This window comes from Lygodium microphyllum, chromosome 23 (assembly GCF_053477565.2).
Source record: "Lygodium microphyllum isolate KBCC chromosome 23, Lygodium_microphyllum_v1.1.10, whole genome shotgun sequence".
In the NCBI taxonomy this organism is placed as follows: domain Eukaryota; kingdom Viridiplantae; phylum Streptophyta; class Polypodiopsida; order Schizaeales; family Lygodiaceae; genus Lygodium; species Lygodium microphyllum.
Window position 1 is genome coordinate 85,056,588 of NC_141157.1, and position 12,424 is coordinate 85,069,011.

A 12,424-nucleotide genomic window follows, 5' to 3' on the forward strand; every position below is an offset into this window, starting at 1 on the left:
GCAATCAACATGCTCGTGAGAGCGAGCAGTTCGAGTAGGTGTAGTGTGAAGAAGACTGTGTAGACACCACTAGGGTTTGCACTGAGGAAACACAGAGTGTACAGTCATGATAAAAGCACAAGAAGACAGACACTGACATTGAAAGAAAAACTCAAATCCTAAAGGCAAAACTCAAAACTCAAACACAAACAAAAGAAGGGATAGAAAGAACGCAACTCTGATGTGAATGAATGATATAAATGAATACAAGAGTGTACAATATGCCCAAGGGCAAAGCAATGTGTCGAAGAGTGGCATCCACCAGAGACGGATCCCAAGTCTATGACCACCAATCAGAGTGTAGGATGAAGGAGATGTAGCAAATGCAAGTGTCAGGAGGGCCTAGAGCACCAAACGCAAGCAAGAGAGATGTGGAAGATGGAAGGCGGCCCCTAGATGAGCACGCAAGCTGAAGATGATGCCAAGATGAGGAGGACCACCAACACCTATCGCTTGGAACAAGAGACACCAAATGCAAGCAGCTGGAGGCGATGAAGATACTGGCAATGGCTCATGGATGCCAAACGTAACCTGAAAGAGTCTGTCAATGGGTGGTAGCTGTAGCACAGTACGTTAGGCACTGGAGCAGCAACAAATAGAGCGGTAGCAATCAATGGGGTTGGAGTGGTAGCAATCGATGGAGCAGCACAACAGATGGAGTGGCAGCAATCCATGGGGCTGAACAGCCACGTGTATGTGGACTAATGGTGGTTGAAATCTACACTCACAGGAAAAAAAACTGCATACAAAGGGATTAAGACTAAATGGGGACAGCCCATTTATTTATAGATGAGAGATGGACCCTCCCAAATTAGGGTTTCACTAAACTCTCTCAAACCACACCCCATTTGAGGGTTTTTATTAAATTAAGCTTGTTTTGGGGCTGTTTAAGTGGCTAATTAGCATAGAATGCATTTCTTAGGTCAACACATAGCAAGGGCATGGTCATTCAGCACCCTGCGACATCAAGGAGGGGTGGTTCAAGTGCCTTGCAGGCATACATAAGGTGGGGCTCTAGTAGCTCACATTCCATGCCTAATGATGATATCCTCCCCTTGCCTACACAGTTGGCATCTAGGGAGCCATCATTTGATAATGATGGTAACCTCACTAGTGAGGATGAGTATGAGAGTGTCTCATCATCCAATGCTGAGGAGTCATCTTTAGACTCTTAATGAGCACTCAAATGGTTCTAATGATGATGATGATAGTGATGCCTCATCATAGATTCATAGGTATCTCTCTTTTTTGTATCTACTATCATTGTATCTACATGCCACTATGATGCCTCATCCATGGACCATGTATGTACTAGACTCTAGTTGCATTGCATGTTGTGCACAATCCATGCGACCGTGATGGCCACCCTCATATATTCATCTTATACTGTAATGGAATGGCTATTTCCACTTTAAACATATGTTCTCTCATTTAATGATTTATGGTTTTTTTAAATCATGTTGATTTTGTACTAATATCATACTACACCTTATAAAATCATAAGGTACCATTTAGTATCATATTTTATCGTACCGTACCGTATTGTACCTTCGTACCTATCAACTATGTCATAGCCACATGCTAGGTCTCTGTCTATCACCTAGGCTACAACCCCCAAGTCGCTACTATGGTCTTGGTTATGATGTAGAATGTCATCCTAAGGGCTCTCCTCCATACCCCCTAAGCTCTAGGGCAGTCCCACAAGCAATGTCAATATTCCTCCTCTAGCTCACCATATCTCACGCATGTGTCTCGGTCCTTGCCCTATCCAAGCCAAATGCCAACCGTTAAGCTCCTATAACCTACAAGCCATATGAAGAGAGAGATCTATAGGAGGTGGCTGCTGGCCTTCTGATCCTGCTCATCTGAATTTTACCTTGGGGGTCTTCTCTGAGATGTTATTAATAGAATTCTCTTTTCTCTTTTGGGGGTGGTGGGGGTTGGTTGGTGTGTTTAAAATCTCTCTAGAAAATTCAAGTCTCTTAAAGTGACTTGACTGTACAAAAGTAAAGTAGCGAAGTGTAAAAAGTGACTAGTATTTTCTACTAGGAGGTTGTTTTTATTTTGCAGCACATGAGTGGTGTACAGGCATCAAATTCTTTCTAGTCATTATCCTATATTTTTGGAACTGTTGCATCAGCCAATTGATGCCTTTAAGGCCCTGCTTGGGTGCTTGCATTTTTCCTTATCCTGTGCCTCCTGTACCTTTTTCTCAATCTGCTAAGATCACAAACTCCAAGGGCATGCTGCCACAAGGTTGCCCAGCATCCCACAAGAGAGGCACTGTCATGAGAGGCCTAGATACTAAGCTTGTCAGTAAAAAATCCACTACTTGATGTACGCATTTTGGTTGATTTCCCCGTTTGGCAAAGCACTAGTAACCCTGAGAGAGCACTATAGTATCCATTGGTCAAACTGCAACAGCACAGGGGAAGCACTACTCTGGTCATAGTCATTTTTGGCTGATACTGATGTCAGCCTTTACATCTATCTACAACATGGTTTGATATATTATAGCATCAAATTTGACTGCCACATAAAGCTATCTTGGAAGGCCTAATGTAGGAACTACAAATTTGCAAATAAGTGATCAAGGTTGTACTCAGTACTTTGTTGGCAACAGCTGATAGCTTGATTTCAATTTTGATACCAAAAAGCACAACGAGATACCCATATGAGTTCTACACTTCAGACAGCACCAAATTTGGCATGGCCCATGCATTACTTAATCATTTTTTAGGTCACTACATGTCTTTGACAACCACATGCTTCTCAACATGGTCTGATTAATGAAATCGGTTCATAACTTCATATCTTTCCAGCATTAAAACTGCACACAACCTTTGATATCTCTAGACACTTTCTCAATCAGCACATGTTTCTCACGAAATAGTGAAATGTTTGTAAGGGGATAGAGGGCCATGGGTTTCTGCATACGCAATGGTCAACACTTACAATCTTTGCATATTGGCTGGAAACCAAAATAAGCAAATCTACACACGCGCGACAAGCACCAGCAGTGAAGAACTATGAGATTGCATGATAATCATTCTTGAGGATAATCTCAGTACCTCTTGCTCAGGGCCAAGCCACATGTACATGGGATGATCAACTGCAACCAAAGCTGCCTCACAAAGCTTCAAAGCAGCATGCAGCTCTTTCAAATGTCCCCATTTAGGTTGCCTTAGTAATCCTGCATTCAATGCCATGTTTAATTAGTTTTTGACCTGCCGCACTGTTAGCATGTTTGTTATCCAAATAATTTTTCAAAGCCACAAAGAGATTGATCATCATAAAAATCTCCAGCCAATGACATATATAAAGGAAAGAAACCCAGCACTTACACTGTAATCTTGGCCATTTGTAAGACCAACAGTTTATGAGACCATAACAAGTAGTACATGTTGCAAAAACACGTGGGTGATGTCTTCTAATGAAGGCAAAACACATTTATTTAAGAAAAAGATACGTGTGCCAGTATCTATTTGACACAAATAGCCAAGCATGCATCTTGGAGAACCCATTACTCCAACAGAGTGGTAAGATGTAAATCTTAACTATGACACTCTAGAGCCTTTCTTTCCTTTTCCCCCTGTGAAGGTTGTCTGAAATATTGGTACACACAAAGGGCCTTTTAGCAAACAAACAAAAGCCAAATAAACAGCTACAAAACAGGCTACAATGCCATAAGTCAACACGTTCTGAGGGAAGCACAAGTGGAGTAGAACAGATAATCTCCATTGATAGAGCAGCAACCTCTCAAAGAACAATGTAAACACAAACCATAGAACCCATTTGCCATAACAATTCCCATACCTAACAAGTATGGCCATGAATGCCTATAGTTGAACAAACAAATATAAAAGTCGTCTCTATCCTCCAGATATGCAAAAGACCAATCCAATACAGGACTTGACAGACATTCTCGCTGACATTCATTGGTATTTTACTTAAAGACCCAAGAACAGTTGGTGGTGTGCTGATGTGTCATAGAAGCCATGCTTGGAAAAGTAAAATCCCACAGTTGCATGACCTTTGGGCAGGAAATGAAAAGGCAAGGGGAAGTCATCACATGTGATGCAAAATACTCATCTAACATGGTAAATCTTACGATGTTGGAACCCCTATGGGGAGACCACATATCAGAACCCTCCAGAAAGAATTTACACCTCTAAGAATCTTGGATTTCCATAATTAAAGCAATTGTCCATGCATCTCAACTTTACTACCCCTAGATTATCCTCCACCATTTTGTGATGACCTTATTAGTAGAGCATTTTAAAAATGTTACAATGCATGAAAGTCCAATCCAACCAAGGAGACCAATCCTCACATTTTGGAAGAAGATGCTAGAGAATGCTGCTTATTTCCATTCTTCAGTCTAATCCGAATCAATCTGATAAATACTGAGAAAGGAATAAACCTTAGACTAGCTATAAATCACAGCATCTTGTATTATCCTCAAACCCACTCTTGCCATCTTGTTGAATTTATTGCACAAGTGCTTTTCAAGTCAATCAACCAATCTGGAATAGACCAAAACCTCAGCCAAAACTTCCGGCTTCCAATCTCCACCTTCAATAGGCCAATTTGTAGAGCTTTTCAATGGATCTGCAATCCTCAAGAACCTAGCTCCAACTGCTCTCACCCACCAAGACCAAGAACACTATTCTAGGAGTACTTGCCATGAAAAGCACAAAATTACAAGAAGACAACTCTATTCAAACTCATGATCTTGCTAAACTCTCCTCCTGCATTGCTCACAAAACCCAAATCAAACAACATCTTTACTTAGCACACACCCAGCTCTTTGGCCTAGTGATCCATGCAAATATTTTTCCTTCAAAGAACGAAAATTCATTTTAATAAAACCCCTCATGACAAATTACCCCAAGGAAAAGTACAAAAACAACCCTTCAAGGCACTTTCAAAGCAAAGAATATACTACAGAGTGAAGAGCAAGGAGAATAGTGGTTGCCAATCGGGTCCTTCTTGCAACTATGTGGTACATCACTTCCTGTTGGGCATTCTCTAGGTCATGCATCGGCCAGGTGAAGAACCTTATCAAGAACTTCATTTGGTGTGGAGGAGACAGGAGCCCAGCTAGGGAGGTTGCTTGGGATGTCATCATACAACCTAGATCCAAGGGAGGGTTGGAGATCATAGACCCAAACACCCAAAGCAAAGCCTTGATGGTTAAGCTTATTCTTAGGGGTTTGCTTCTAGGTAAGAAGCCCTCAAAGAAACTTCTGATAGGGAGGCCACAGGCTATGACAGCTACACATGAAGGACCATGGCAACCTAGCATCCACTAGATTTTTCAAGAGATCAAGACCAAGGATTTGGGGAGGAGCTTTGAGGTCAAGTTCATGGTTGCTATCATCAGAACCGCGAGATTTATACTATCACGGCTTCACCAGCTACCCCCCACTACAATTACAGGAAAAGAGAAGGAAGCCTCTTCTCTTCAATCATCTCTTGAGATTAGACTCTCACCACCCTCTTGGATAGAGAACATACTTATCATGGGAGAGATTCTCTCTACAAGTTGCTATATCGATGGGAGATTAGTTTGCATTCCAAGAGCTACCATAGGAGGCTTAGAGACAGAGACTACATGGGCTCAGCCTTTAGGGGAGCCAAACTGATGAATGAGGCCGTGACAAAGGAAGTTCCACCAGATTGGTGGACAAATATAGGCACCTCTCAGACTTGGATCGGTCACTTCTCTAGGGGGGATATTCTTCTAGTAGTCTTTCAGAATAGCAAAGATAAGATATTTACTTTTATGGTTGAGGAGGATGGCTATCTCTAGCAAGAGGACCTTAACCAGACAGCATTCATTGGATGCTCCAGACAAAGGATCGGAGTAATGGCTCACTTCAAGAGGATGGGGCACATTGACCCAAACCTAGCCCCTTGTCTAGTTGATGGATAGAGATGTTGGGCTTACCAGAGAAGACTCTACATAGATTACTATGGGATCCCCAAGAGAAAGGATGTGGAGGGATCCGTCCACAATAGATCTTGCGATGTGCCCTTGCTTGGCTACACTACCAAGTTGGGGAGGAGAATAAAGATGAGCAAGATCAAAGCACAGCTAGTAGCCTTACTCCATTGTCACAAAGAGAGAATCACAAAGGAGTTCCTATGCAACTTTTGGAGAACCCTACATGATAGCTTTAGGCCTAGGAAGATATCCCTCTTCCTATGGCTTGTAGCTCACACGAGCCTAGCAGTTGGCACATGGCTTGGATACGGTAGGAACCGAGCAGTATATGCAAGAGTAGCGAGCCAGTGGAGACATAGAGACATTGCCTATGGGACTGCCGTAGAGCCCATGAGGGTTGGAGGAGAGCCCTTATGATGGTATTTCACGCCACAACAAAGACCATGATGGCTACTTGGGGGGCTGTAGCATGGGTGGAGACTAGAGCAGTCATGTGAATGCATTCGAAGTCATCTGGCCCTTCTGTTGGTCTTGCTTCTATGGATAAGCTTTTTGATCAAAGGTCATGGTTTCTCAAAGAGTATCTAGCTCTGATACCATGTGAAGAAATGCTCTAAACGCCTTTTTTTTAAATCATACAACAAAGCAAAAATTGATAAACACATAACACAATTAGGATTAGGGTAACTCAGAGACAATGAACACAACAAATAATGAAGTGAATGACTACTGAATATACAATGCTCAAGCAACAAAAACACTATGTAGTTAATATTGAACCTCGAACTCTCGTATCTCCAAAATCAAGGCAAAAGTTATGAGATAGAAAATGTGTCATACTCCGAAACAAATCTCGAAAACGCAGCAAGGTAGCATACATGTGTCTAACAATAGCAAACACAGCCAGAGAGGCTAGACTCATGCAAACAAGCAATGAGGAGAGAGACAAAAAACGCAGGTACCTAAGGAGAGAGAAAAGCTGGGCGACAACTAGAAATAGTAGATGACTATGCAAGAATTATAGGTGACAATTGGAGGAGAGAGAAACTCAACAAATGCAGGGTTCTGTTCTAGGTGATGGCGCAACAGTGTCTGACTGATGGTGACAACTCTTGATGATGACGTCAAGAGCAAACACAAGGTTCTGATAGTAGACGACAACTCCAAGGTACCAAGCAACATCTTCTAGATGCAAGCGATAGCTCCAAGGTACCGGCAATAGCTCACAGGTGGAGACAAAGGCTAGAATCAGGCGCCAGATGATAGCATACACCAAGGGGAAGGTGTGGCCATGATGTCCTTTACAAAGGGGTGTGTACAATTGAGATATAGCTCTTGAAACCAATAAAAACCAGATTGAGAAAGAGTAGTGGGTTGCATGCCTATTTAAAGAAAGTTAGGGACATCCAAATTAGGATTTGGCATGTGGGACATAGTAACTCTCTAGGATTGCATTTCTTTTTAAATTAATAAGGTTTCTTCATTAATTAAGCGTACTTTGGGACTATTTAAGTCAAGCTAATGCAATTTTAGCTCAATACATGGAACATTGGGTTCCCCAAAATTGCCAATGGACTCTTAACTATCAATAAAGATGATGATGGCAAACAATTGCTATGAATTTTTTCTTGTACTCAGCTACAGAACTAGAAGTGGCAATGATAGACTACTTCTTGCTCAACCATAACATGCATGAGCTGCCAAACATGAAGCGAACACCACTTATGGATATACAAGTGATGTAATAACTAGCCCAATTTGACTCTAAATAAGTGTGTAAATTTGGCCATAAAAATTCTATCTTGGGATAAAATACCCCAAGGTATTAAGTAGCATTCAAATAGTGCAAGGTATGCTTTACTACCTACCAATGCTTGCTGCCTCAGTTATACATAAACTTGCTCATTTGTGAGACTACATATTGAATGTCAAACCTCCAGTACCAACAGTCTGCTAATAGCAAAAGCTCAACTTCAAAACTATCTCCGTAGGACTAGCAATAGGCTTGCAATCCCCAAGACTAATTATTTAGTAATATCTCAATATCCTTTTACTATCACAAAGCAATACCCCCATCAAACTACTTGAATTGAATGCATAAATAATGATGCAATAGGCCCCAATCTAAATTATCAAAATTGGAATCCAAGTCATCCTTAAAATCAGTAATATGTATCTCATTAGGACCAATTAGAAACATATCATCAATCTAAACCACAATGATTAGCAGCATATTACCCTCACATTTAACATATAATGTGCCTTCGATTGGACTCCTTTGAAAACCATGTATAGTCAAGTATACATGTATCCTCTAATGCCTAGCCTAAGGTGCTAGCTTCCAAAAATACAATGCGTTTTTCAACCTGCACACTTTTTCCTACCTCTTCTGAACAAAACTACAATGCTAAACAGCGTATACAAAACTACAAGTTACTAATGCATAAATGCTATGAATTGTTATCATATAGCAAGTGGGAGCAAAGGTCTCATCAAAGTCAATGCCCGTCTACTAAGCATAACCCTTTGTCACAAGTCTAGCCTTGTACCGATCAACACTACCATCAGGCTTACATTTTCACTTGTAAACACACTTACTATCGATGGTCTTTTTACTAGGAGGCAGATCGGATAAGAAACAAGAGCCATTTTTGACAGCAACACCATACCCAATCACATAGCAATCATTCAAATTTTTTTAAATTTTATACCTCTTCAAAAGATACATGCTCATCCTCATCACACTTACTAGAAATAGCTAATGCATAACAACCTAATGCACAAAAGGCACTATAAAAGCCAAAAATAGTATGACTTTACAAAAGTGCATCCAATTTAGTGTCACCCAATATCAGCCATTTTGGCATAGTCTTAGACTACTCAATCTCTACTCTCTCATCAAGAAGTGTATCATTCACATCTATATCACACATAGGCTACTCTGGATTTGTGAGAAACTTTCATAGGATAAGAGACTACCTCATTTGGCACTACAAGTCATATATATCTTGTGAGCACATGTTTGTCTCCTTAGTATATAAGAGTAAAGGCTACATAGAATCTTCCACAAAGACAATATCACAATTAATCAAAATATGCTATGATATAACTTGTAACGTCTTTTTTCAATAGTATAACCAACAAAGATGCATTTTACAACCTTATAAGCCAATTTTTTACATTGTTGCATCAGTATTAATCAATAAGCAAGGCAACCAAAAAACACACAAGCTATAGATGGTTCTTTTCCATACCAAGCCTCATATGGAGTAACAAACTATGACGCTTTGATGGAACACTTCTTTAGTAAATAAGTTATGCACATAATAGTCACAAGACAAAAATCATGTGGTAAAGCTTGACTTCTGATCATACATTGTGCCATCTCCATAAGGTATCTATTCTTTCTCTTAGCTATATCATTTTTTTGTGATGTATATAGCATTGTGCATTACTGTTTTATCCCATAATCTGCTAGAAATGTAGTAAACTCTTTAGACATATACTCCTCTCCTCAATCAAAACAGAGAGTACCCACTCCTACATCCTAGCAACTTTTCAACCATATATACAAACTATTTGAAGCACAAAACCAATTTAGACTTAGATTTCAAGGGATAAACCTCTGCATGCTTGGAGTAATCATCAATTAAAGTCGCACAGCATATGTGATTGCCAAGACTATTCACATCAGACCATAAATATCACTATGTACACGATGTACTTTCTAACATGCCTCTCAATGAATCATCTTTTAGAAAGGAATCATGCTACATTGTATCCAATATGCAAGCCTCACAAACATGTTTTATAAGTGCCTCACAAGTAGGCAATGAAGACACCATATTAGATTTTTTGTAATAAGATTCACATGGAAAAAACATGCATACCTAAGTTTTGTATCTAAAATAGCCTGTGAATCTATAACTATACATGTCCTATCTTCTATACATTTACAATAATTATTAAGCTTGTACTACCAACGATATAGTGAACTAGATATAATAACTGTATCACCGCATAAGAGCTCATGAATTAAACATCTATCATCCACAAATTTGACAGTCAAGACAATCTTGGCAAGTGCAAAACCAACCACAAATTATTTTTAATCTCTGCCACACGCAAACCATATCTAATTGTGAAAGTACTACCATCAGCAATAGTCAAAATAATTTTGTCAAATCCTTTAACAAGATAAGAGGAGTTATCAGCACATGTTGTAGTACTGCCTGTAGAGGTAGACTCATGAGAGGTAAACAACCTCTCTTGAGAAGTGATCTGCTTAGTGGCACCATTGTCAAAGTACCACACATCTAAATCCACAAGAAAAATGGAAGAATCATGTAACGAAAGGTCATAACTACATTATGCACTAAATGCGCAGTCTTTATCCTACATTATATTTGTAGAATCTGAATTAGAAGAACAGGTACCCACAAGAACCATACTAGTCTCTTTTAGCACCAGTTATAGAAATGCACACAAAACCTTGGAGAAGCAGCAGCTTGAGAGCACACAAGACAAAGTACTCGGTACTGCCATGGCATGCAATCTGTGTATCAGCCTATCTCTTGATACTATGTCAAAGGCTTTGTGGAAGTCCACAAAGCATTAGGTTTGTCGCCCATGGTCCCTTCCCTCCTTAATGACCACTGTAAGTGTAAGGATGTGATCCAATGTGGAGAAGCCTCTCCTAAAGCCAGCTTGTCCCTGTGCTCTAAGACCCCACATCTCTACCCACCTATTTAACTCATGCTCAAGGATGGAAGCATATAGCTTAGCCAATGTATGCCCACCAACCATGATAGTCTGATAGTTACTAGGTAAAGTAGGGTCCTTGACTTGAGGAGGCACAATAGTGTTCATGCTCTAGCTCTCTAGTAGGCCTCCACACATGGCTCTGTTAAACATTTAAGCTAGGAATCGTGCCACCAAATCTCCAGCATGGATCGAGTGCTTGACTACTAATCCATCATGATCTTGTGCCTTTCCTTTGCTAAGTCTGTCAATGGCCTCTCGGACCCTACTTTTTGTAAAGAAAGTGGTGTTCTTGGGACAAGGCTCCAATGGGTCAGCAAGAGGTGGCTGACCCTCCAAAGTATAAAGACTAGCTACATATTCCTTCCACATAGCAGTGGACATAACAAGTGTGGTCATGCAATGCTCTCTGAAAAGCCTCCAAGCCTCTCTAGAATCTTGACTCAAGAATAGCTAATCTAGGTCTCACTCCAACTAGGCCAAGAATGTTCTCTTCTTCCGTGAGGCATCTAAAGAGTAGTTGTGCATGTCTATGGATAGTAGACCCTAGTGACATCTCTCTCGGAAGTCATGCTCTGGTCTCATGACACTCATCATCATACCAACTATTCCAAGGTGTTACCCCAGTGGAGGCTCTCTGTATGGGTCATGAGTGTGGAAAGGCTACACCTGCAGCGATGTGTAGGGCCTCACTAAACTACTGAGTCAGCTCCTGTAATGGAACATTGGGGTCTGCATCATGTAACAATCTAAGGATCTCCACCTCATAGATATCCTCAGTCTCCCTGGAAAAGAGATATCTCAGATATTGGTGAGCTACATGATGGGTCTACGTATCGATGAATTGGAGGTTGATGGTGAATGATAGGTAGGCATGATCCACTGCAACTTCAAGAAGGCATGGTGATATTGAGAGGTCTTGGAGATGAGATATCAACATTGGTAGAGCAAGTATATAGTCATGTCAATGAGGATAACATGTGAAGGTGCCAAATAGGGGGTATCTAGCCAGGCCATTGAGAATGGCCAACCTATATGTTGTGCCCATCTCCGCAAGGTAACTTCCATATTCGGTGACTTCCCCCATATCCTCAGATGTCCTCTCCAACTATAACTCTAACACATCCTGCTCCTATAGCCTCTCCTCAAATTCATCAAAGAAAAACACCTGATGGGAGGCTATCCTGGCATTAAAGTCTCCTAGCAAGATAACGTCTCCCTTCTTTGAGAACTCCCAAATATCCTTATCCAAGGTGATTGCCCCTTGGGTGGGGTGTATTAGGACATCATAGGGGGGAAATAGCATATGGCAACATACAAAGTGCGTACCACACACTCACCCCCACATATATCTAGCCTGCTCATCTCTGCGGACTACCTGGATCATCTATTGTAGCTCCTCCCTGAATAACATTGCCACTCTTCCCAATCCACGATTACTGTGATCTATGAATGTCTCCTTCCTACAAGCTGACTCCCACCTATAGCATGTCACCCGTGGAAGTGTAGTATTTGTCCAAACTGCCATTGCAAGGCTGGTGCCATAGGTCTAACACCATCATTTGTGGCGCCTCTCCATGACTACCACTCCCCCTCCTCTGTAGAAGGTGAGTTTGCCCTCCTCCCTAGCTGCCTAATTTTGGGCATGCACTCCCTTATGTAGGCTAGTTGGGT

At 41.0% G+C, this 12,424-nt stretch overlaps 1 protein-coding gene across 5 annotated transcripts in view; it reads right to left on the bottom strand.

Annotated features, from left to right (window-relative positions):
* LOC148016413 (beta-galactosidase 9-like) overlaps positions 1-12,424 on the bottom strand; it is a 214,661-nt gene that overhangs the window by 133,604 nt on the left and 68,633 nt on the right. For all 5 annotated transcript variants that reach the window (XR_015688038.1, XM_087663741.1, XM_087663739.1 and 2 more), the window contains exon 10: positions 3,111-3,232. Coding sequence is in view for 4 of the 5 variants with exons in the window: in XM_087663741.1 (XP_087519867.1) it covers positions 3,111-3,232 (122 nt within the window). In the remaining variant the exon portion in view is untranslated. The remainder of the gene's footprint in view (positions 1-3,110; positions 3,233-12,424) is intronic.